The sequence below is a fragment of the Vicugna pacos genome, chromosome 2 (assembly GCF_048564905.1).
Source record: "Vicugna pacos chromosome 2, VicPac4, whole genome shotgun sequence".
In the NCBI taxonomy this organism is placed as follows: domain Eukaryota; kingdom Metazoa; phylum Chordata; class Mammalia; order Artiodactyla; family Camelidae; genus Vicugna; species Vicugna pacos.
The window spans coordinates 5012481-5038286 of NC_132988.1; the positions used below are offsets into that span (position 1 = coordinate 5012481).

At 47.0% G+C, this 25806-nt stretch overlaps 2 protein-coding genes across 6 annotated transcripts in view; one reads left to right on the forward strand and one right to left on the reverse strand.

The window, feature by feature from the left end:
• Positions 1-5889, forward strand: part of FNIP2 (folliculin interacting protein 2) — a 105484-nt gene extending 99595 nt beyond the window's left edge. For all 5 annotated transcript variants that reach the window (XM_072974990.1, XM_072975004.1, XM_072974995.1 and 2 more), the window contains 2 exons: positions 1277-1392; positions 2431-5889. In XM_072974990.1, coding sequence (XP_072831091.1) covers positions 1277-1392; positions 2431-2509 — 195 coding nt within the window. In that variant the 3' untranslated portion in view covers positions 2510-5889. The remainder of the gene's footprint in view (positions 1-1276; positions 1393-2430) is intronic.
• Positions 1-25806, reverse strand: part of SPMIP2 (sperm microtubule inner protein 2) — an 88708-nt gene that overhangs the window by 648 nt on the left and 62254 nt on the right. Inside the window, exon 4 of the mRNA XM_072975029.1 lies at positions 9663-9852. Within this exon, the coding sequence (XP_072831130.1) occupies positions 9663-9852 (190 nt within the window). The remainder of the gene's footprint in view (positions 1-9662; positions 9853-25806) is intronic.

The window sequence follows — 25806 nt, forward strand, 5'->3', positions numbered from 1 at the left end:
CAGTTTTCCGGGGGACCACGAAAACACCGTGAACGAGCTATTTTAAGACATAAAGGACTCAACATGAAGTATTTTATAACACTTAGTAAACCTTTGCGTTTGCTCTGTAAGGAACTGAAATGTAACAGGACACCTTTCAGCACTGGACTTGGTTTACCTGGGGGGACGTGTCTGTGAGAATGGCTGCGGCCCTCCTTGCTTTGATTATTACTCTCACTCACTCACTGGTTGTGCTCCAGCCACCCTGCACGGCACATTGAAGAATTTAAGCCAGTGAGAAACGGAAAAGATGGCATCTCTCATGCGATGCTTTTTCCATGTCACTGATCCGCCCAGATGGTCAAGATCAACGTTTTTAAATGCATCTGTTAATTTTTTTACCTTGAAAACAGCAGGCATAATGATCTAGAAGAAAATCTTGTCTGATGGAGTTAACCATCCCGGAGCCATCAGGTGCCTGGGTAGCTCTGCCTGCCAAACCCAAAAGCATTTGCCTCTGGTGCAAGACACAGATGGTGGCTGCTCACTAAAAAATGAAGCTGGACACAATTCCAAGTGTAGAGACGTCCTGGAAATAACTGCCCTTTCTTTACTGTCATCAAAGACCTACTTAAAATACATTCTTGAGAGAAAAAAAAAAAGTTCAAAATAACCTTGTTCCAGTCATTCTGGGATGTCTTACACCAAAATAGTCTGAGATATAGGGGGAAAAACAGTAACAAAGATACTTTTTACAAAATTAGGTACAATAACAAAAATGCAGATGGCTATGTGGGTAAGTAAGTCATGGTGAATTCACCTTCTGAAAAATTATCTAGTCATCAAAATTACATTGATTGAAGAATTTTTAATAACATGGGGAAAGGATTATTCTAAAGTTTGTGAAAACAGGAAATAATTGTACTTACAGAATGATTTCGACTATGTGAAAAACATACTTTTTTTTAAAAAAGATTAGAGGATACATATGAAGGTCTTCATCAGCTTTTTTTATATATACATGTTTTTATTGAATTACAGTCAGTTTACAATGTTGTGTCGATTTCTGGTTCTATGAAGATCTTAAGTCATTGGAAAACTTAAACATTATTGTTTGACAGAAACCTCTTCGTATCTTTCCTAGTGGTGGGGTTTGAGGGGGCTTGTGATTGTTTCAGTGTATGTTGAAGAGCTGAGACAGCGTCGTGGGCTTAGAGGCGGGTTAAGGGAGTTGCTCCTAGAGCGCCGGCGGGGACCCGGGCGCGCGCCCTCACCGTGGCCGCGCTTGGCTCCGCAGTGCGTCATGCACCTGGAGGACCGGCTGCAGGAGGTGTACCTGAAGAGTAAGATGCTGTCCGAGTACCTCCGCGGGCACACGCGAGTCCACGTCAAAGAACTGAGCGTCGTCCTGGGGTGAGTTCTGTGAAGTGGCACCGCTTCTCCCCGCGACGGGGCTGTCCTGCTGCTGTTCCCCCGACCCAGCCACCCGGGGCCGCCCTGAACCCGCAGACCCCCCCGCCCAAGCCTCTGCGGCTCCCCAGTGAGTTTCACACCCACCCTGGGACAAATGCAGACCTTTAAGCTAGCGGTGCTTCCTTCGTCTTCCCCTTGGGTGGTTTTCTCCTTGAAAGTGGAAAGTGAAGTCCCCTTCACGTGTCTGGTCACTTCAGAAGGACGGGAAGTCACCAGCTGTCACTCCAGCAGCTGTGTCTGCCTGTCTTGCTGGAGGAAGGGGGAAGGGCCGTTCTCCTGGACTTGGGGGCCTGCCCGCGTGTCCTAGGGGTGACTGCACCCTCCTCCCTGTCTGTGCACCCAGCAGAAGAGGGGACATGCTTGTTACCAGTCGTGTGTCACCTGCCCGGGAGTCTCTGCCCTGACTTCTCTGGGAGAAGTTCTGGCTTTGGTTTACTCTCAGAGAGAAGTAAGAAAAAGACACTGGGCACATGGAGAAGTGTCCCCCTTACCTCTGGTGACCGTCCCCCCAACCTCTGGTGACCATCCCCGCACTTTGGGGCAGGAACACATTTTCAGCCATGAAGTTGTCTATTACGTCCACTCATCCAAGTGTGACCCCAAGACTCAGGCGTCTGCACTCTTGTCTGAGTCTTTCCATCCATCACACCCAGGCTGTGACCGACTGTGCTGTTTGGCGCCCAGCGTTTCCTGTCACACATTTGTTTTCCTTACGTACCACACTTAAGTCCCCTCCCCTTCTGGGGCATTGGCTTCTGCAGATAACTTGCAGGTTTCAGGTGTACAGCAGAGTGGTTCAGTCAGACATACACTTGGGCTTTTTCAGATTCCTTTCCATCGTAGGTTATTACAAGGTATCGCGTGCATTCGCCGTGCGGGGCGGCGGGACCCTGCGCGGTGGCCGGGCAGGCTGGGTGCCGGGCAGCGGGCCTCCGCGGTGAGCCCTGCACCTTGCCTGACTCTCCGCTCTCTCCGCAGTATCGAGTCCAACGACCTGCCCCTGCTGACGGCCGTCGCCAGCACCCACTCCCCCTACGTGGCTCAGATACTCTTATGAGCTGGCGCTCAGGCCGAGTCTTCCCACGAAGGAGGAGTCAGGCTCTCCACCGGAGGAGGAGGGTCAGCCCTCCGTGTCGCCGAGGCCACCGCCGTGCCGTGTGGCTCTCCAGGGGATGCTGGGCCGGGCGACATGGTTCGTGCGTGTTTTTCCGAGCACGTCGGGCCTCCGGTTCCCGGGATTCTCATGCAGGAGGAGGCGGGGCCCTGCGTGGACGCGGACGCGGAGCTGCGGGTCCCGACGGCGTGTGCGGGCGGAGCAGTGACCACCTCCGAGCGCGGACCATTCCAGGAGGAGACGGCTCAGAGCTTCAGCGTGGGCTCTCCAGGCGGAGGAAGCCTGTCCTGCTGTTCTGAGAAGGGTCCCTGGGTGCCAATGCCAAGGGCCGAGTGGGGACTGGGACTGGCCGTGGGGACCAGAGCTCCGGGGACCCGCTGCTCCCTCGTCTTCCCCGAGTTTACCTCGTTTGCGATGCTGGCGTGGGCAGGTTAGGGATGCATTGTTGGTGCAATAAACCCAAGACTCATGTAGCCGCTTCACCCCATCCAGACGTGGTCCGCGCTGCACGCGCTCGGGCGCGCCCCACGGCTTTCACCTTAATGCTTCAGAGCTTGCCGCAGCCTTTTCAGAGGCCGTTTACCAAAGCCGTTTCCACAAGCTCAGGAGTGTCTCCGTTGCTCAGTTCTTCCAGCCGAAGCCGCCTTCTTCCCGGAAGAGTGAGGACGAATGACCGTCGAACTTTACCAGGTACCGCTGTCCTGGGGGGACACGGCACCTGCCACGGTTCCGGGTGACTCACGGAAGGGACTAGTTGGAGCGTTTGTGAACAATCCACACATGAGCTAAATTTTTACATTATCATCTCCGTGCCTTCCAACCCCCACGTCCTTTTCAAAACACCTTTCCAGAAATTCACTCACCCACCAAAATGAAGAATCGTCCATTCATTCCCACAATTTGCTTTAAAAAACAAAACAAAACAAAACAAAACCTTAATGTTCTGTCGATAGAAAAGAACTTTAGTTAACTGATGGTGAAACAGACGATGTGCTGATGTCCAGGGTAAAGGAATGACTTCTCACGGAATGGCCTGGTAACAGGCAGGAGTGAACCGAGCCCGGCAGACATTGCCGGCGCCCTGCAGCTCTCGAGGACCGCTCGCTCGAACCAGGCTCCCATTTCCTTCACTGTCATACGAATCGATTCCAGTCCTTTCCATGTCACCCCCACACCTCACAATACGAAACGACTTCAGATTTTTCTGTCCAATGAAATCCTGATCCCAAACACCAAGTCACAGAAGTCTGTGTCTTAATTCTGTTACAAATGCGAGTTACTTGTTTGACAGAGCATCGCAGCAGAACCAAGGGAGGAAAAACAGGTGTGTTCTTCCTTAGGAATAATTCTTTGGAACGGGTCAGGCCTGCTGCCCTCCCCTCTCTTTACGACGTGAAGTGGAGGTGGGTCCGTTAAGGCTCTTAAGATCTTCTAATTTACATTTTCTGTCTTTTCTCTCATAAACTTGACGTTGTCCATTCTTTATGTTTTTTTGTTTGTTTCTTTTCGCCTGACGTCTGCGATTGGTGTTTTGAGTCCCTGGTTCCATGACAGGGTTGTCGTTGTCACGTCCACAGATGGAGTGGACCTGCCCCAATGCTGCGCTCATCCTGCCCACGTTTGTTGCGTGTGCATCCTTGTGATAAACCGCGAGCCAGCCTCCTGTCTGCACAGCTCCAAGCTTCCCCATCTCCAGTCCCCTTCCTTGTTTACACATTCTGGGCGCTCCTCCGCCTCCACCTCCTAGGGTTTCCTAGGAAATAACAGATACAGAACTGGCTCTGTCTTTGTGGCCCGGAGCGGCCTATTGCAAGTTGGACCCAGGCGGGGGGAAACAGCTCTAGATGGCTGGTTCCACACTTCACCTAGAAGCCCCTCAAAGCCTGAGGAGACTGGTTTTGCCTCAGTCTACTGTCCCCAGACCCCCGGGGAGAACGTCCTGTGGGGAGGCTTTGTGGGGAGGGGTCCCCAGGGTGGAGGCGTCCTCAGGGATGCTCAGGGCTCCAGGCAGCACGTATCCTCGTTAGCCGCTGCCCTACAAACACAGGCCAAGATGGTCCCTGCTCCGTGTAAACCTCCTCTACGCAGCCCCGCGTGTTCGCCCAGAAGCGGAGAGGAGAGTCTCGTGGGACCGTAAGATGCAGCCTCAGCACCGCGCAGCACCCGGCGGCTTCATCCGCCTCAGCCCAGGAGGCAAGACGGGACCCTGCCCTCTCCCGTGCCCACCTCGAGAGAAAAAGAAAAAGTTAAAAATATACATGAACACAGAGCAAACTACCTCAGTTGACAGGACCCCACCTCTCGGGCTCCCCCACGCCGAGGTCTTACCTGGCGAGCGTACCTTCGTAGCGCCCTGCTCGTCCGGACGCCGGCGAGCAGGCGTGTCCGCGCCAGTGGGACGATGTCCCTCCGGGCATCGCAGTCGGCTCGTGCGCGGTCCACGAGTGATGCCAGCGTCGAGATGACCGTGCGCGTCTCAACAGGACGAGGAAAAGGTAGTGTCGCTTCCGTACTTGTGCAGAATTCCAAAGGGTTTTATTTTTTATCAGTGTTAAATAGCTTTTTGTACAGGCTTCAATCCATTTTTTTCCTGAAGCGTGCTGTTTTTTATTGAAAGCAACTATCAACTTTTCACATCCCGCGGAACTGCTGTTTACACGTCAAAACTTTAACTTAACCATCCTTTTCAGAGTGGACTTTTTTGGAGGGAGGACAATCCCGGCCGCTCGATGATACTAAGCCGCTGTGAGCGCCCTCTCGTGAGGTCCTGAGATTTTATAAAACTTAATCCGTAGCTTTTTAAGTTCCACACTAGACTTGGGTGTACATAACAATAAGGAATGAAAAGTGACCCCACCGTTCTTTTAAACATCCGGCTTTTTCCACTGATGCGTACGTACTTTTGCAAGTATTTTGTTCACGCATACTTTGACCATGAAATTGAAAAAGTCTTCAACTTCTCGGTAAATGTGAACCATTTGTTTTCTGTTGTGCTTTGGGGGTGGGGACGTTTTAATAGCATATTTGCCTAAATCAAGCTGCCCCCTCTGAATGTGCATTTTTAAATGTCAAAATTCGGTGAACCATCCCAGATTGCAGTATGCTTAAATTTAAGTGGTGTTTAAAAAAGGAGAAGATTATAGGGTTGATTTGTTGTTATTGAAGCTCTGTTAAGACAAATTGGTAAGACTTTCTGTTTCTGATCAGTTAAATAGTGATCAATGTCAATGTATGGAAATCTTTTCTTAAAACTTGTTCACAGATTATTTTGATCCATTTTTCTGTGGCATTTGGTGCAATAAACCTTTTGAATTTATCTTGAACATTTTCCTGGTACTGCACATGATTTGTTTGTTGCATTTAATTGGACTGAAGGTCTCATTTCCAGTCACTCCTGCTGAAACAAGTTCACTGTGTAAGTCAGAGGTTTTCAGCAGGGACGTCCTGGAAGTGTCGGACATTTCTAGTCGCGTAGTGATGGGTAAGGGCTGCTGGCAGGGAGTGGTGGGGGCTGAGGGAGGGGAGAGACATCTTGGAACGTGTGGGACACCCCACGGAACGAGGAGCTGTCCTGCCTCCTGTGTGACTTCTAAATATCCTGCTGACATTCATGTGGCTGAAAGACCCATTTATAATGATCTAAGCTCAGAATTTAATTCTGCTCTATAGGGAAGCATAACGTATTTCTCTCACGATTTGAACAGAGGCTGACTTTTCCAGGGACGCCACTGTTGTACACACTGAGGCAAGATTTTACTTGGTAAGGTGTGGATTTTAACAGGAATTGACATAATTTGGAAAACCGTGTTCCCAATCGCTGTGGTACCCATGTAGTGTGAGTCATCAGTGGTCTACCTGTATCTGCGTTCGCTCATCTCTGTTGCCTCCTGGAGACCCAAGCGGAAGGAAGCAAGCGTCTCCTTACCCTCATCATAGTTTCTGTTCTAATCCACCAGTGCCCCAGTGTCCAGGTATTAAAATATATATTCCTGTGAGTTTTAAGATAGTATAGCTGGGCACTATATTGGTTTGTTATAAATTAAGTGTGTGAGTAGGTTATTTTATTTTTGAATTTTATTTTAGGAAAATCAAGGGCATTAGAGAATATTTGCTATGAAAGGGATGAGATCATTGATCCCCATGGCCTCAGGAAAAATATGCTGTCAAGTATAACTTTTGTAGCAACATCATACCATGTTGAATTATGTTAAGACTACAGGAAGAAGTAATATTAGATATTGCAAAATCCTTTCTGGATTTAATGGAAATCTCCAGTGTTTTCCATGTCCCCTTTAAAATCACGTCCTTGACAACAACTTAGACCCGTACATACACACCAACCACATAGCTTTCTGGGTCTGTGAGGTGCTTGCTACAGGTGACCTCATTTAATCCTCACACCTGGACGAGACGGGTACTTTTAATAGTTCGTCTTAGGCGTCTCATCTTGCTCAGGCCATGGTACCCAGATATTTGGTCAAATACCAGTGTGGATGTTGCTGTGAAGGTATTTTTTTTAGGTGAGATTAACATTTAGAGGTTTAGATTTACTTTGAGTAGAGCAGATTATCCTCCATGGTGTGAGAGGGCCTTGTCCAATCAGATGAAGGACTTAAGAGAAAATAGACTGACATCCCCCGCCAAGGGAAGAAATTCTGCCTCCAGGCTGCCTTCATGGCCTTCTGGAGTCTCCAGCCCACTGTGCAGGTTTGGGATTTGCCAGCCTCCAAAGTCTCATGAACCAGTTCCTTAAAAGAAAGCTACCTACCTACCTACCTTCCTGCCTAACTACCTACCTAACTACCTATCCATGTAGCACCTGTCTATCGTCTACTTATAATCTATCAATCTATCTACACATCCATCATCCATGTATCCATCCATCCATCCATATATCCATCCATCCATCCATGTATCCATCCACCCATCCATGTATCCACCCATCCATATATCCATCCATCCATGTATCCATCCATCCATCCATCCATCCATCCATCCATGTATCCATCCATCCATCCACCCATGTATCCATCCATCCATCCATCCATCCATCCATCCATCCATCCATCCATGTATCCATCCATCCATCGATCCATCGCACTGGTTCTGTGTCTCTGGAGAACCCTGACTAGCACTGGTACTTGAGGGGTCAGTCCAGTTATATATATAATGCCCCCAAAATGGAGGTGGGTAGTGGAATACTGCCACACCCATGATAGGAAGCGGACTTCGAAGTCAGCTCTCTAATGCAGTGAACAGTAAGGACCTCAGCGTCACCCCTTAAGGGCCGACATATCCAAGTCACACGATCTCTGAGTATGTGCAGCCAAGGGGGTGCTGGAGAGCAGGGAAAGTCTTAAGTGAGAACCACCCTGTGGGATGGCAGAAGAGGAGGTCCCACTTCTTCGTGCGCCGTGGGAGAGGAAAGCCTGCCTTTAGGCACTAACCCCTGCAGCCTGGTGCGAGTTCCCACAGCTGGGCATCGCCCTCAGCTGTCGGGGACCTCCGGCCATCACCTGCAAGTTCGCAGTATCCCGACTTTCTCCTCTGTCCCCCTCCCCATTCTTTATCCCCAGTTTCTCCTTCCTTGACAACTCAGCACTTTCTAGAGAGGTTTACTTGGCATTCACTTCTTTGCCCCCTACCCTCGCCCCGCCCGCATCTCGTAAGGTCTGTGGTCCACTGTCTCTCCTTCCTCCTTCCGTGCAGCTGAGGTCTCCCCCACATCCAGTCAATACCCAGAGTGCCCAGCTTACTCTCTGCATCCCAGATGCATCCGCTGTTCCCCTTTCTCTTTGCCTTCTTTCGGTCCCTCCTTGTCTCTCAACAGTTACCAAAATGCCCTCCAAACTCGCCCCTCCACACTCACCCCTCACAGCAATGCTTCTAATCCATCGTCCCCCAGGCTGATGTCTAAATAACCTTCCCAAAAGTCTGAAATCATTTCTAAGTAAGTCTTTTCACAGATTTTTTTAAACATGCAAAAACATCTCAGTTGGATTCAGCAAGTGACAGGAGGCATTTGGGATCATTTAATCCACGATTGCTCTAATCCTACACAAAATTAGTTCAGTGGTGGGAAAGAGCTAATCCAAGCCTCCTCCCACATGCTGCAGCAGTCTCATCTGGACCCAGCTCAAAATTCAGACCACATAGGCACACTCACAGCTGAGCCGCTCCCTTCTTCAGCACAGAGCATCCTGGGGGCAGCACCCACCAAAGAGGGCTTCTAAGGCTGCCTCACAAGATTTCATATACATACATAATTAATTGTCAGATGGACAACTGCTGACGCATCAGATCCCTGGAGACAGATGATAAGCAATATTCTGGGGAGGTAGCACGGTTCTCCAGTGGAGCCAGGAGACCCCCACCACGTAGGGAGCAGGTGTCTCCAGATGCATCCTGGCTGGTCTCTTCCCCGTGTCATCATGGAAGGCTGCTGTCACCCTCCACGCTGAAATGCCGGAGGACCGCAAAGCAGACCCGGCTGTGGGATTATGCAGCAGGACCCCAGGAAACAGCTGTTCATTTGAATACATGCTTACGCACTCTTTCCTTGGCTCTCACGACAGCTACAGAATGTTCAGGACAGATACTGACACCCCCATTTTCCCAATTCAAAAACCCGTATCAGGAAATTACGCAACTCGTTCAAGATTCCATGGAGAGCGATGGGGAGGGAAAAACCCTTGAATTGGAACTGGTATATTTTTACTCTGCTAACCAGTCCGCGAGGTTTTAAGAAGGGTTGTAGGTTTACCTCCATCCCTCTGCCTGAGACCGCTCTCAGGTTTTGGAAACCAAGAAATTGGCCATTCTCTCTCCAGGTTAAACCACATGATAAACAAGCAGTTCTAAGGGCTGAGCCCCACACCTCCTGTTTTCTTTATCTACAGTGTGGCGATGATACCCACCTGCCCCCTGTGCGGACGTCACTGCGGAAATCCAACATGACTTACGAAACGTTTTGATAGGTTAAAAGGAGATGTAAGACTGATTATTCGTAGCATTACTATTAAATAGCATTATTGAATTCTCACGTTGAAACAGCCTGACGTTTTCTACGAAGATCCAGACAAGCAAATGACCCTACCTCCTCCCTCTGGGGCAGCTTCCGCAGCGTGGGTGGTCTGGAAGCCCTGGGCAGTGCCGCCTCGCTCTGCTTCACGAGGGTGGCCCGCCGGGAGTTTCTCTGATTGGTGTCCTCATAGTCACCCATGTGCCAGGCAATGGAGCCCCGGCTGTAGCACCCCTGTGCATCCATGACCGAAGGGCTTGGTTGCCTGAAACAGGAGCAAGTTGGTTGGTTCTCAAATCAGAAAGACATTAGAAGTAAGGCCACTAGTTTTCAGACAGTCGAGATCTGTCTGCTTCTGTTGCAATTCCAGGTGACGTCTAGCTTGGCAAAGCCAGGGACCTGAGCCCGCAGCCAGGGATCTGAGAAGCTTGCGGATTCCACCCCTCCGCGTCCCTAGACATCCAGCTGCTGGAGATGCAGAGAACCACCTGCCCAGCTGGACACTCATCTAGGAAGCTTGTTGACGACGTCGCCCCTGGGCCACGGCTGCTCCGCGCGGCCTTCAGATCCCAGCACGCGAGGGGCTGGGAATTTGGAGGCGGCACGTTGGGGCTGAGACCTCGTGGACCCACAGGATCTCCCTCAGGACAGGCCCACCGGGTCTGAGATCTCAGAGGGGTCCAGGGACACACCAGCCTCACTATCACAGGCTCTGGCTTTGGACAGTGTGCAGGAAGAAAGATCTCAGCTTCAGGCTCTTTCCCTAGAGAAATCACTGTCCTGGTTCCAATACCCCTAAATTAGAATATTACCTGAGGTCTGCTTTCCCACTGAAAAGGGCCAGGTCTGGGGAAAAGACAACAAGATCATGGTACAAGGGTGTGCTGTCTCATTTGGAAGGCTGTTGTCGCCTGAGAGAGCTCTCGGGGCTTCTCACCCCCGGACCCTTCCAGCTGGAGCTCAGAGCCTCTCAGCCATTGCAGGGTCCCTTCCTGGACTCTGAGTGTCCCGGCCTCCCTGGTTCTTTGGGTCCAGATTCCTGGCAGGCCTGCACGGCCCCTCACTCCATCCAGAGCACGGCGCACAGCAGAAGCGCTGGGGGTCTGGGGGCCGCAGGAGCAGGACAGGGACCCTGTTAGCACAGAGGTTAGATACCCGTGCAGAGCAGACCATCACCAGGTAAGTCAGTCACATACTGGGGAACATGGAGAGAAGTAAAGCCGGGTGAATGGCAGGACATGCAGGCCGGCTGTTTTGTGAGGTCTGGCGGGCAGGAGGCCACAGTGTTGGAGCGGAGGGTGGAGTGGATGGGGAGCCAACAATTCCAGCCCCTGAGGTTCTGATAGCCCCTTCTTCCCTCTTTGCAACCACAAAGCCCCCATCACCCTCCAGCAAACTCGCCACGGACACCGCACAACCTGTAGGATGGAGACCGAGGTCCTCTGTGCTGCACAAAAGGGTGTGTTAGTTTCTGTCAGTTTCTGGTTTCCACGCTCCGCCCTCGGGGCCTCCCAGGCCCTCTCCAGCCAGGCCTGCGCTCACCCGGCTCCCCTAGTCCCCCCACCAGCTCCGGGGATGCCTGCCTCCAGACTCCCAGCCACAGGCTCCACCTTTCCTTGTCCCTCCTTCCCTGACAAATGCAGCCTGGCTGGACGCGCTGCCCTTTCCGGAAAGGCCTTCCTTATTCCTGTCCCCAAGCAACTTTTCCTCTTCCAATCGCAGGTGTATTTGATTTCCCTGGTGCAAACTGTAAGAATAGACTTAAATTTCTAGTGCCGTGGGCTCTCTCCCTCCCGACTCAGGGCTCCTTAAAGAAGCCAGCACGTGCCTGGGCCATTACCCTGCCTGACACCCCGCTGGCGCTCAGCTAATCTGTGCAGGATGGGGTTGGGGGCGGGGAGGAGACCAGAGCTGACTTAAAGTTTGCGGACCAGCCCTCCTGTTCCCCTTCCCCCGCTGTGTCTGAGATTTCTTGCTTACAGGATGCAGTAATAGCCCGGAATCACTTCAAGGCAGTGTAAAGGAAAGACAGTTTCTAGTTAGAATGTATGGAACAGGCACTGTTGACAGTTTACAGACGAATGATGCATAAGAAAGCCATTTCATCCAAATGTGCCACGTTTTCTTAAAAATAGTATATTACAGAAGTAATGGTGCTGAATGGATTAGGAAAGAAGAATCCTTGCATGTAGCTAGTCTTCATTTAAGTCCTAAGACAGCTTACAATTTCTATTTGAAAGTCAGACCACCCCACGGCCCTGAATCTTGCAGCACCAGGAGCCATGCAAAGTTAAACGTTCGTTGTAATTCAAAGATTTTAAAGATCTTATAGAGAAAACAGCCACACCAGCTGTGGAGATTTACACGCACTGTGTGGAGCTTACAAATGAGGCACAAAAGTCAAAAGAGGTAAACCAAGGGGCAGAAATTTTGGCTCCAGAAAGGTTTGGAGCATGAAATGGGGCCATCATAACGGCTTGTTAGTTACAAACACACAACAGTGGTGAACACACGTGTGCACGTGCATGCACACACACACACACACACACACACACACACACACAATGCGAACATTCTTGGTGTAACATTCTTACTACTACTGACTCTTATGTTAAGTTGGCCCCTAAGGCTTGAATTCTTTTCTTGTTGAAATAATTTCAAGCTTATAGAAAAGCAGCACAGGATGAAGGCTTCTTTCCCTGAACAATTGGAAAGCAAGTTGTTGGCGTGATACCCATTATCCCCAATATGTGAGTGCGAAACTCCTGCAAAGACATTTTACATAACCTCAAGATAACCATCAAAACCAGAGGAAATCTGCATAAGCAACAAAATGAAAAAAAAAACAGAACGACGTCAAACTAAAAAGCTTCTGCACAGCACAAGAAACCATCAACGAAGGAAAAACACAACTTACGTCATGGGAAAAATATTTGCAAACCATATATTTGTAACAGGTGAATGTCCAAAATATATAAAGAACTCATATAACTCAATAGCAAAATAAATGAATCAATTTTTAACTGGACAAAGGACCTGAATAGACATTTTTCCAAAGAAGATACATGAATGGCCAACAGACACATGAAAAGATGCTCGACATCACTGACCACCAGGGAAATGGAAGTCAAACACAATGTGATATCACCTTACACCCATTAGAATGGCTGTCATCAAAAAGATGACAGATAACTGAGGATGTCGCTGAGGATGGGGAGCAAAGGCAACCCTCATGCACTATTGGTGGGAATATGAATCGGTGCAGCCACTGTAGAAAATAGTATGGAAGGTCCTGAAAAAAATTAAAAATAGACTCACCATATGATCCAGCAATTCCACTTCGAAGAATACGTCTAAAGGTAACAAAACACTAACTCAAAAAAGTACCTGCACCCCCGTGTTCACAGCAGCACTGTTTGCAATGGACAAGACATGGAAACAACCTAAGTGTCCGTCGATGGATGACTGGATAAAGAAGTTGTGCTATGTTGATACACAATGGGATATTATTCAGCCACACACACACACACACACACACACAAAACCCAGGGAAATCCTACCATTTGTGACAACATGGATGGACTTGGAGGGTATTATGCTAAGTGAAATAAGCCAGATATAGAAAGACAAATACTGTCTGATCTCACTTGTATGTGGAATCTAATAAAAGCAAAAAACAAAACCCACCAAAGTCACAGAAAAAGACATCAGATTTATGGTTACCAGATGCAGGGCACAGGGGGAGAGGGAACTGGAGGAAGGTGATCAGAAGGTACAAACCCCCAGTTATAAAACGAGTAAGTACGAGGGATGTGATGTACAGCACGAAGGCTGCAGTTAACACTGCTTCTCCTACAGTGGGAAACCGGGCTCCCATTCTCTTTATGTATTTACCTATTTGATCAGTCTTCCTATCACCAGCATCCCATTGCGACCTCCATCCCACCACCATGTGCCTTCCCTCCTCGCCCCATCTGGAATCCAACACGCTACCACCCCTAGATGCCCTCCCGCAGATGCCCATCTCACCCTGCTCTGAACCACACGGTTCCCCAACGACTCATCCTGAAGTGACAATTCCTTTGCTTGGCTGCCTCCCGTGGCTCTAATAAATTGCAGGGGAAGGGAAGAGAAAGGCAGCCAGGTATCTTGGAAACCTCCCCGGATGTCTAGAAGAGCACTTGTGTCAGATGCTTGAATAAACGAATTTTCTAGCACTACATCTAGACAGATGGACCTTCAGTGCAGAAACCATGCCATATAGCAATTTAAAAATTAAGTTATAATCCACATACCATAAATCCACATGTTTAAGTAAACAAGTCAGTGGTTTTTATCATGTTCACAAAACGGTGCAGCCATCACCACTAAGTCAGTTCAGATAATTTCATCACCCTGAGGAGCAGCCTGTGAGAGACCCAGTAGCAGCCACTCCCCATTCCCCTAACTCCAGCCTCCAGAAACTACTCATATACTTTCTGTCTCTGTGCGTCTGCCTATTCTGGTGTCATTGGTCCCCGGGTACATCCCCACATTTATGTGTTTCAGACTCTAAGGGGCAAGAGGTGAGGTCCTTCTACTGCGGCACACGGTGAGGTGAAGGCAGCCACACTGCCCAGGGCAGCTGCTGAGTGGACCCACTAGCCGTGGGGGCCCGCCATGTTGCAAGGAGGCAGTGGGCTCTCTCTGGTCCAGGTAAGGGAACACTGTACCACTGGAGCCTGGATGCCTGTCGACTGTCCTCAGTGACCTTTGAATCACACCCTGGTCTCTTCCCTGGCTGGCACTTACCTGCCTGTTAACCTTGGCCACACCCATGTTCTAGTCTATCCTGTGACCCAGGCTGACCGCCTGCTGGAACAGTCTCCTTTAGTATTTTGAACTTATGTGCAATAAGTGACAAAGCTGTTGTCACGTAACTGCGTCTGTGCTTGCTTGGAGACAGTTTCTACTGGCAGCTTTTTCTCCCCCTGTGTATGGGCCATCCTCTCCTGTTCCTTTGTCTGTCTCTGTAATTTTTTATTGACAAGTTACTTGTCAAATAATAAATATGCCAATTCTGGACATGAGATTCCCTCCTCCCCCCTCGGGCTCATTGCTGTCGCCGCGTGGATTGTTTGCGGTGGCAGTGGTGGTGGTGCTGTTTAGTGACTTTCCTGGACTAATTGTTCAAAGTCTGTCATGTGTGTCCCCGGAATTTCCTGCTCGGTTAGCTTAGTGGTCAGCTAATAACTGGAAAGAAATTTCCTTAAAGGCCTCCAATCAGTACATCTCCCGGCCTTTGTGTGGGTCTGGGCACATCTTCAATGCCCTGGAAGGCAGTTACAGCTCTGCCTTAGCCTTCGTTTCTTGCTTGTGTGGAACCTTAAGGTCAGCCAAAGGGCCAAAGAGATCAGGACCTTCTCAGGTGTCTCCTGGGCATGTGCACAGCCTTTTATATGTTAGATCTTTTTGAAATCCCCCTTAGACATCTCATTTCCTGGTTTTTCCCTTTTAAGATTTTTGGTCAGTTCCTTGTTCGCCCCATCGGGTGTTCTGCGCCCCCAGGCAGCTGTGATATTAAATGACGATTGGTTTTGACGGGTGCCTGTGAAACAGAGCCGTTCACACAGAGTCAGGTCAAATAGCAACACACCCTGAGAACGGAGCTTTTCCAGGGATTCTCAAGACAGATCAAATATAACATCTCTCTGAGCAGGAAGCTTTTCAAGGAGCTTCAAATCTGTCTTTCCCCTCCAGTAACTGGTAGGTTGCTAGTTTTCACAGCTACCATGGTTGTGAGGCTGTTGGTTTTTTTCAAGGCTATTTTGAAGCTGGAAAGAGAGAGTGGGAATAGAGCGATTTTAATTTAAATTGAAAATGCCACAAAGATCATGCTTCTTTCTAAGATTCAGCCATTTTCCTTAAATAAATTCTCCGTGGATTATTGGGAGCATCTGCTTCTTCATCCCCAATGTGATTTTGATCATTTTTGCCACTGTTCTTATTTCTTTTATGGAGGAATGTATTTTTGGAGGTCCTTACTGCACCATTTCCAAAGAATTTCCAAGCTGAATTATTTAAAAATGAAATGGAGACTCACTATTGAAGGAAAAATTGTCTGTACCTTCTGTTTGCACGTCTTCATTTGCCCCGTTCGATCCATTGGATTCTGCTTTGTCTGTGCTGGTTCTGACTCTGGCCACCAGCAGCCTCCTTCCCTTCTGCCAGATCAAATCACCTCTCTTCAGACTTTCTAGCGTGACTTCCCAGAAGCACGTGTGACTGCCGACACTGTCCTTCTGCCGGCTTTCCACTGGGCTTCTGACCTTTTCTTTATGCCGCTCCTCTTCTTTGTCATATCACCGCAGCTACATTTCTTCTGGAAGAGTCTTTCATTCCTTTGGCTCCTTTACCACTGGTATTCCATCCCGGATTCTCACCTCCGTCCATCACCACCCATCTCCAAACCAGGAAATAGTCTTTATATCTGGTCATCCAACCAACATCAAGAGACTGATGTTGAAAACATTTACTTGGAGCTCGGGAAATCTAGACACAAATCCTCAGCTTCTGACTGCACAGAGCACCAGGAATCTCACAACCCATCATGCCAATAACGTCTAGCCTTTACTGAGCTGGATGAGGCTTCAGACATGATGCTGGTTCCTTGATATGTATTACCTCTCTCTAGTCGTCATAATAATGCCACGTGATAGATATCATTTCCTTCTTTTTACATCTGGGCTTAGGTTGACCAAGTAATTTACCCAAAATCAAACAGTTAAAAAGCAGTAGAGCTGAGATTTGAACTCAAGAGCTGTCTGATTCTAAACGTATACAGTTACCTCATCTGTAGAATCTGGATAATATTATAATACCTACTTTTTTATAGAAATTAAATGAATTAAGGCTCATAAAGCACTTAAAACAGTATCTGGCCCATAGTAAAAATTCAGTAGAACATTAGCCATTTATATTATATTATTATTAATTATTACTGGTCACTGCCTCTCAACTCACCTCCCCGCTTCCTCTCTTCCCCCAAATTACCCTCTCCCTCCCACATTCCCCTTTTTGGTCAGTGACATAACCATATACCTAGGCCCCCAAAAGAGCCAGCTCAGAAGTGCCTTGGACTTTGACATCCCCTCCATCCACCCACGTTTAGCTGGTTGCCAAGCCTCACGGAGTCCTTCTCCAAACTGCCCTGCAGTCCGCGTCTCCCTCCTTCAGGCTCTCATCACTGTGGTTACTGCAGGTCTTACCTAACCTGCCTTCCTGCCCTCGGGGTCTCCTGTCTCTGCTCCACCCGTTCAGTAAACAGTTGTCCACAGACACGACGAGCCACGTGTTCTTTCTAACACAGAGGCTCTTCTTTTTAATATTACAAATAAGTTTATTCTGTAACCCAGGTTTTCTCAGCCTTAATACTATTGATTTTCTGGACCAGATCATTTTCTGTTGCATGCTCTGTCCTGTGTATGGAAGGATGTTTACAGCACCCAGCTTGACTGCTCAGTGTCCCTGGCACTGCTCAGTGTATCCCCTTGGGGGGAAAATGTCCCCCGATTAGAACCACAGATGGAATTTAAGAATCACAACATATGTTTCTAGCATTGACATAACAGCAATTTTAAGATAAATAATATGAAAGACAATCAAAAGTGTGGGCAGCACAGCCACACTGTAAAATATGTAACCACGGAAATAAAACCAATTAATTAATCAAGTGAACAAACAAACAACAACCTCTTGCCTCTGGGCTGACATGAACTGGCCCTCAGAGCATGACAGGTAAATGTTCTTGGCCTCCTTTCTCTCTGACCTTCTCACGCAGTCAAGTGGGTTACTGGACTCCCCGGGATGGGAACTCGGAGAGGAAGGTCTCTGGGCTGGGGGGTCTGAATTCTTCCCTGGATGGCCGATGATGGAGACTGAGGCTCGGTCATCAGACAAGGCAGCAGGAAGGAATGAAACATCAGTCTCCCAGCCAGAATTAGGAGAACAAACAACAAACCAACCAGCCAACCAAAAAACTGATCTATGCCCCTTCCAGCCCAAGTTTACATCGGCTGAGAGATTGTAGATGTAGAGATTTTTATAGCTCCCAATACATGCTCATTAGGCGCATTTCTCTCTTGTTATTTCAACCTCTAAGACATAATTCCCTTGTGGGAAACTTCTGGAAAGAAGAAAAGTTTTCCTAATGATTCCACGGAGACTTACTTATATCACCTCCTTACGTAAACATCTGAACACAATGCTTTGCTGCCTACAGAATTAAACGCTGTGCCACCTTTAGTCTGGAATTTGAAAGAGGACATGACCTGGCTGCCGCCCTGCAATTTCAGCCTCTCCTGCAAGTCCTGCCACACCCAAGACTGATGTCCTGTGCACCAGCAATGCAGGACAAGCAGTCACCTGCTCAGCACATCATGAAGGTCCCCTCCTCTGTGCCTTTGTGTACATGATTTCTTTCCTGGCTACACCTCCATGCTCTCCTTTTGATTTCCCAGCCGGCCTTAAAAATGCAGCTGTCACCATTTACAGCAGCCAAAATGTGGAAGCAACCTGAATTCCACTGACAGATGACTGGATAAAGAAGTTGTGGCATATTTATACAATGGAATACTACTCAGCCATAAAAAAGAATGAAATGATGCCATTTGCAGCAACATAGATGGATCTGGAGATCGTTATATTAAGTAAAGTAAGCCAGAAAGAGAAAGAAAAATACCATATGATATCACTTATATGTGGAGTCTAAAAAAAGACAAATGAACTTGTTTACAAAACAGAAACAGACTCACAGATGTAGAAAACAAACTTGTGGTTACCAGTGGGGAAAGGGTGTGGGGAGAGATAAATTGGGAGTTCAAGATTTGCAGATACTAACTACATATATAAAACAGATAAACAACAAATTCATACTATAAAGCACAGAAAACTATATTCAGTATCTTGCAGTAACCTATAGTGAAAAAGAACATGAAAACAAATCTACGTATGTGTATGTGTGACTGAAACGTGATGCTGTGCACCAGAAATTGACACAACATTGTAAACTGACTACGCTTCAATTAAAAAAAAAAGGGGGAAAAATTCAGCTCTCTTCTTAAAAAATGTGATCCACAAAAATTCCTGACTGGCTACCTGACCCTCAATGCTGGGCCACAGTCATGCCCTCCTTTGTCCACACCCTGGTCACACGGGTTCCACGTGGTGTCCCCACACTCTTACCCTCCATAAACCTGTGAGTAGTGGGAAGGAATCGTGTCTTCCGTTCCTGTGTCTTCAGTGTCTCGCAGAGTTCCTGACACAGAACATGTTTCCACTGCAGTTTGCCTGCCTCTATCAAGATACCAAAGGACATTCTGTGTTACCTCCGGGGAGAGAGCCTGTGACCGCACAGGACGGAGGGTTGGGAGGGAGGTGGGACTGAGCACAATTCACACTCTCTTTTGTCATTTGTATTTTTTAAACTGAGAGCATTTTTTTTAATAATAAAAGATGTCTAAATTTTCCTTAAAAACTGTTGGTTATTTGGGAGATGATCAAAATTTTCCTAGCAGGCTGGACAGCAGAGAAATGGGGTGAGACAATCAAATAGCCACCAGCACTGAGTTAGGAAGTGACTGGCTGGGACTTGCTTACATAACTGTCTAAAACTGATGGGACAAATGACTTTCCAGGTGACACTTGTGCCAGGAAAAATACTCTGGGTAGCTGAAGAGGGGCCCTGCTGGGGTGGCGCTCTGCTCGGTCTCCTGGGTTCCTGCTTTTCTGTGTGAGCTGAGTCTGCCGGAGACCTCAGGGCAGCCGCTTTGATTCATGACCCAACGGTCCAAGGAACTCTCAGGCTGCTGGCGAAATAACCGGCTTGAATGAATATGTTTACTTAAATGGATCAAAGTAGCTGGCTCTTCTGCGGATTGACCACTCGGCATCCATCTTGTCCAGAAGCAAACGTTTTCTACTGTTTGGACATCTTCTGGGTTCCCACTGGTCGGGTAAAAATAGCTCTAATAAGCTGTAAAATTACCACTTGCGGATTCCAAAGTTAAGGAAACAAACTGCTAACTGTTTAAGTCCCGGTGAGTCAGTCTGGCTGCCTAATATGTACCCCCTGTTCTTCACTTGGCTTTCAGCAGAGAGAGACAGGGAGACCTTCCCGCAGGGCGTTAGCATTTCCTTGCTGCGTCGCGACGAGATGCAACGCTGTGTATTTCTAGCCTGTGAAGGAGAGGACCAGGCCGTATCTCTATAGCAGTTTAAAAGCCTGTGTACCTGTTTTCTCTGCAAGCTAGCTCCCTGAACGTTTGCTTTCTTGCACGGTCATTGATTCCAGCTCTTTCCATTTCCGGAAGTACTCCAACGCCATTGACGGCACATGGAAACTTTTGAGAAACACATTTAGAAGCCATTTGGCAGGATCTGTGCTTTCTGGGAGAGCAGGACTATCCTCTGTTGTTTTTCTCTATGGAACATTTGCAGGAAAATAAGACACCTCCCCCACTTTTTTTTTAAGATCCCTCCGCCTTTACGGGGTAGTGGACACCTAAAGTCAGAACCTGCCAAGGGCGCTGTTAGTGCTTTAAAGGTGAAGCCCGCACGCTCCTCCTTCATACTGGCCTTCTGCATCAGTGGGCGTTACTCCTGACACAGGCAGCCGCACGTGCCGGACGACTTTAGAGACACCTGCTGCCTGAGAAAATACTCCGAGACCCTCCCTTGCTGCACCTTTTATTCACAGCCAGAGCTGGCTTCTTCCAGTGCACACAGTTGGGAGAGGTCATACGAAGCATCGTCACCTTGGCCTTCTCAAGAGAACTTATCTTGAAGGGTCGCACCACAGAGGCGGACCTGGGGAGATCAGAGGTGCCGCAGGTCCGTGTTAGTCATCCTCTTCTTAAGTCAGACCTTATTCTAACCCACTGACCTTCCTGCTCTCCCCGCCCTATAGAATCACTCGTGGTGATGTTGCATCTTAATCCTCCGGGGTAACACTTATTTAATCCTCAATCAAGGGCTGTCATGGAGATGATTAAATACATGAAATTATCTTGATGTTTCATATTTGGACAAACAAGATGAGTGCATAACTATATTTAGCAATTCTTAATAGAGAAAAAAATTTGAATGTGGATGGAATTGGTCCTAGGTTCGTTGTTGCCAGGGAGATTCTTGTCGAGTGGAAAAAGAAAGAGACTTATTTAAAAAGCTATTCCTTAGTGACTCCTCCCCAGAGTGGCTTGTAAAGAACTTGTCTCGAAGACATGAGCCAAGCTTGTTTAATGTCCAGACTTCAGGATGGTGGGAAAATCAAGGTCCTACGTCTGCACTGTAGCTTAATTAGTTTACGAGAAGGGTCCGAAGTTAAAAGTAATGAGTGATCAGGACAATGTGAGGCCATGCGCAGCCTCAGAGTTGCTGACCCTGGCTTCAGACAAGAAGTCAGCACCCAAGTGTTTTGAGCAGACACTAGCATGCCTTCAGCAGTGTCCCAGGTCCCTGGACACCACACCAAAAGCGCATAGTCCGTGTAAGGTAGACACAGGGTGAGGGGACCAAAACATCAGTACCTGAGTACATGGTTGCTTGTTCACTGCTGTGCCTGGACACGACTCAGTGGCTACTCAGAGATTATTTGATTGCAATAAACTTTCCATGTTAATCATTCATGATGAAGTGCAGAAGATACATTTTTACGCCTGTTTGTTCGGCAGTTCTCTCCTTCCCAAAACAGCAGAAATGCCTACGATGGGTTTTACATCATTAACAAGCCAAAAACCAACTTATTAAACAAGTCTGTGTAGCTACGGGCACAAACTGTTTTGCAAAGGAGCTAGGATTATTTATATCTGTAAATAAGACTGTGTGATTCACATGAGCATGAAACATACTGTCTCAACGATCAAAATGAAATTGCTTCCCAAAGAAATGTTTGGGAAAACACGCGAAGTCCCCCTAAATTGCCAGTGTAACGATTCCAGGCATAAGAACATTGTTTGAAAGCTATTTTTAACGACAGAGATAACCAAATGCAAGAATATTTCTTTTTTCCTTTAAGTAGAAAAAGCCCACTCTCTGGGGCTTTTTTTCAAGAAGGAGAACATCTCAGGCTTGTGCAGTTCTGTAAAATTACACACACCATATGCTTCAGACCTCAGACTGGATTATTTTGGTTTGATTTATTGCTTTTATTCCATAGGAAACACAAGCACTTTATTTGAAAGGCTTGTTAAATATCCTACCACCAGGCTGAAGTAAAGAATTAATCAGAGCAAGAGAGGTCTCGCATTGCCCTAGGGGAACACGTCCGCATGACTTTGCCAGAGAGTCCTCCCCAAGCTCCAGAATGTGGAAAAGGCCGTCCTTGCCACAGCGTGTGGCTGGTGGCCCTTATGGGCGCCAGCTGGGCTTCCAGGCACACGGGCTAAGCGATGGAAACCAACCATGCTGTCTTCCTCTACCAAGCAACCCGCTCCAAAAGGCTCCTGTTGCCAAGAGTTTGTCTGCGACATGGAAATACACAGAGGTGCTTATTGATTTTCGTTCGGTATTTTAAATGACTCATGTGAAGTGACTATTCCGTGCATGTGGCCTCGGGGGCAGCTGTCCAAAATCTCCCAGGAGATGTGGCGTATTGGGCTGTCTAGGATCGCCTGTGAGGCATGCCGGATGTGTTTCCTGATGTTGCTAGAGATACGGGGGGTTTTTTGCAAGACATCCAGGCGGTCCTGCCAGTTTGAGCAGAGCAGGCATCTCTCCTTGCTGCTGCCTCCTAGGTGTCACTTGTTTGACTGGGTCAAGGTCAGGAAACAACAGAGGAAGAAGGGAAGCAACATTCATTTTAGCTGCTTGGCAGCAACCAGGAGCAACTACAGCAGAATTGACTTAGTGCAGTTTTGGACAAGGTCATCTATCAGCTGGTGAGGCTTGACCTTCATTAACGAAAGATAACATTGATACGACTCACTTTTGGTCATTTTGGAATTTTGGTAGACACAAAAATAGATAAAATAAGTCACCAAACAGGAACAGACTCACAGACGTAGAGAACAAACTTGTGGTTACCAGGGGGGCAGGTGGGGTGGTGGCATAAATTAGGAGTCTGGGATGTGCAGATACACACTACTGTACATAAAAGAGATAAACAACAAGGTCCTACTGTACAGCGCAGGGAACTATATTCAATACCTTGTAATGACCTATAATGAAAAAAATATGAAAAGGAATGTATATATAGGTATAAATGAACCGCTAGGCTGTACACCAGTACACCTGAAGTTGGCACATTGTAAATTGACTCTACTTCAATAAAAATTGAAAAAATAGTTTAAAGATCCCCAAGCACCCATCACCAACTTCATACACTAACAATTTCTAGCCAATTTTATTTAATCTTTCTCCCACTTACTAATCCTCCCCCTGTCAAGACATCAACTCTCAAGGATTTAAATACTCGTTTTCTTAACATAATCACACTACCATTATTTCTCCTGACATTTTAATAATGTCACCAAATATTCCACATTCAAAATTCTGATTGTCTCATAAATGTTATTTTTTTTAACAGCCTGTTTGTTAGAAACAGAACCCAAATAAGCCTCACACCTTGCAGCGGGTTACACCTTCCAAGTTTCTTTTGATTCATAGGTTCTCTTTCATCTGTCTTTTTCCCTCCACCTCCCCATCTTCCTCCTCATCCTTCTCCTTCTGTTTGTTGAAGAAACACATTTTGTTTCTATAAAAATCTTGTTTCCATTTGTCTTGTGACAGTTACCGCAGTATTTTTCTGACAGCAGCTCCACGTTGTCATTTAGCACATTCTGCCATCTCCTTGATGCCTATGCATTGTTAGTTGGATGCAAAGCCTTGATCTAAGGCAGCTTGGGTCTGGGGGTAAGACTACTGCATTAGTTTGCTAGGGATGTATAACACAGTACCACAAATGGGCGGCTGGACAGCAGAAATGTACCGTCTCCCCATTGGAGAGGCTGGAAGCCCAAGATCCAGGTGTCTTTTTGTTCTTAGATTTGTACTCAAATTACTGTGCTTTAAAAACCCTGGGAATATTTCCTCTCTGAGGGTTAAACCATCAATGGGTGGTTTTTTTCATTTTATATTTAACTTAATTTATTTTATAAGTAAGAAGTAAGATACAAGCTACATATCTTATAGGTAAGACATGCACATGGTTTCAAAATCGAACCAAGTGTGGAACCAGTATCTCCTTCCTGTCTTTTCCTTATCACCCTGTGTGTCTAATCCAGAGAAAGGGTTGGGCTGGGTCATGGGGGGTCCAGAGGAAGAGGCGATGCCTGAATTGTGTCCAACTGAACAGCTGCAAAGAGTCACTTAGACTCTGGGAGAAATGTCTTGAAGTCCTTAGTTCTGCTCAGGGAAGAAAACATTTGTTCTGCCACCCACCACATAGTTCTTCTTTGAATTTTAATGAGTTAGCCTTTGGGCTGTGAGACAGAAAACAGCCTCAGCGTTCTGTTTAAACACTGCCATCTTCGTGCTTTGCCGTAGAGGCTCAAAATGAAACGTTTTTGTCAAGTATGTGATAATGCGCTCCAGGGTGATTCTTCTGGACGTGTGAGGTTTCATCTCTAAAGTGACAGCATCTTGGAATCTAAATATAGCCATTCTAGAAGTTGTCTCTTACCCATCCTCCAGGCTCAGGGGACCTCGTGGAGCCCCCCTGATCCCTCCCCAGAGTTTAGATTCCCTGATGTCCGTTTCCATGGCACCCTCTAAAATAATCCTGTTGTAGCAGGCATGGCTGTTAGCTGTTACACTTGAAGTATTTAAACACACCACCAAGCATGGTGCCAGACACAAATGGGTCATCAATAACTATTAGTTGACCTGCTGTTTCTATCACTGCATCCTAAAACCCTCTTGGATAATTCTTTGGGTGTCTCTTTCCCCTAACTATTTGATAAGCTTTCTGAGAGCAGAACTGTGTCTTATTTCCTCAGGGCCTCACTTGTCCATCATTTGGATGGACTGAAGAACAGAAATGATGCCATTAAAAGTGGAACTGGGGTGACAGAGGACACACACAGGATCGTATTATGAGGCCATGTTGGCATATGATGAGCAGCGTCCTCACAAACTCCCAGCTGTGGCTTCATGCTCCAGTCTGACCTCTGCACCCTCAGGCTGTAAAACATAATACGAACGTTTCCATATATTCTATTCCATATCTTATTATTTCACTTTCAAAGCACTGAACTGTTTAGTCCATGTGGAATTTATGTCATTGTGTGTTCTGAGGCACAGACGTAATTTTACTTTTCCTAACAGGTTAGCACGTTGCCCGATCTTCATCTTTTCTGATCCTCTCTCCAGCTCTTCTGTGGAAGAGATGGGCTCATCCTGTGGGATGGCTGGATAATCTTGCTGATGAGAACACGTGGTCTCACTCATAAAACAGCTATCTTTTCATGTATCTGTTCACCCCCTTCAACAGCGACCCTAAACCTTCCCTGTTTCCTAAGACCTGCTCCTGTCTTGCTCCCAGTACTTTCATCTGTCCTCATAGGACAGAGCCTTGTATGACATTCTTCATGGACCACTAAATTGCACACTTAAAACAACCCAAATGTCCATCAACAGATGACTGGATAAAGAAGATATGGTACATATATACAATGGAATACTACTCAGCCATAAAAAAGAATAAAATAATGCCATTTGCAGCAACGTGGATGGACCTGAAGATTGTCATTCTAAGTGAAGTGGGCTGGAAAGAGAAAGAAAAATGCCATATGACATCATTTCTTTGAGGAATCTAAAAAATAATAACAACAATAATAAGGCCACAAATGGACTAATTATTATTTTGGTTTCTCAAATATGTGTAAGCACATCTGACTGTGCTTTATGGTTGGATTATTACATTCTGTTGATTCTTATTTTGTAGTTGACTTTATTCATTTGATAACTATGTAAGTTTAAAAAGCTAAAGTTCTAATCTGTTCTTAGAAACAATGATCAGTACATATATGTAAACTGCAGTGTACTGTAGATATGTATTTACATGTAATACAATGTATATGTGCAGTCAAGCTATAATAATTCTACTTAATAAAACTGAAAAAGGGAAAAAAGAAAAAAAGATTCAAATAGTGATTTTAACATTATGTATATTTTACCATCATTAAAAAAAAAAAAAACCATGCAAAAGAGACTTCCTGGAGAACACCAAGGCCGTCAGATCTAA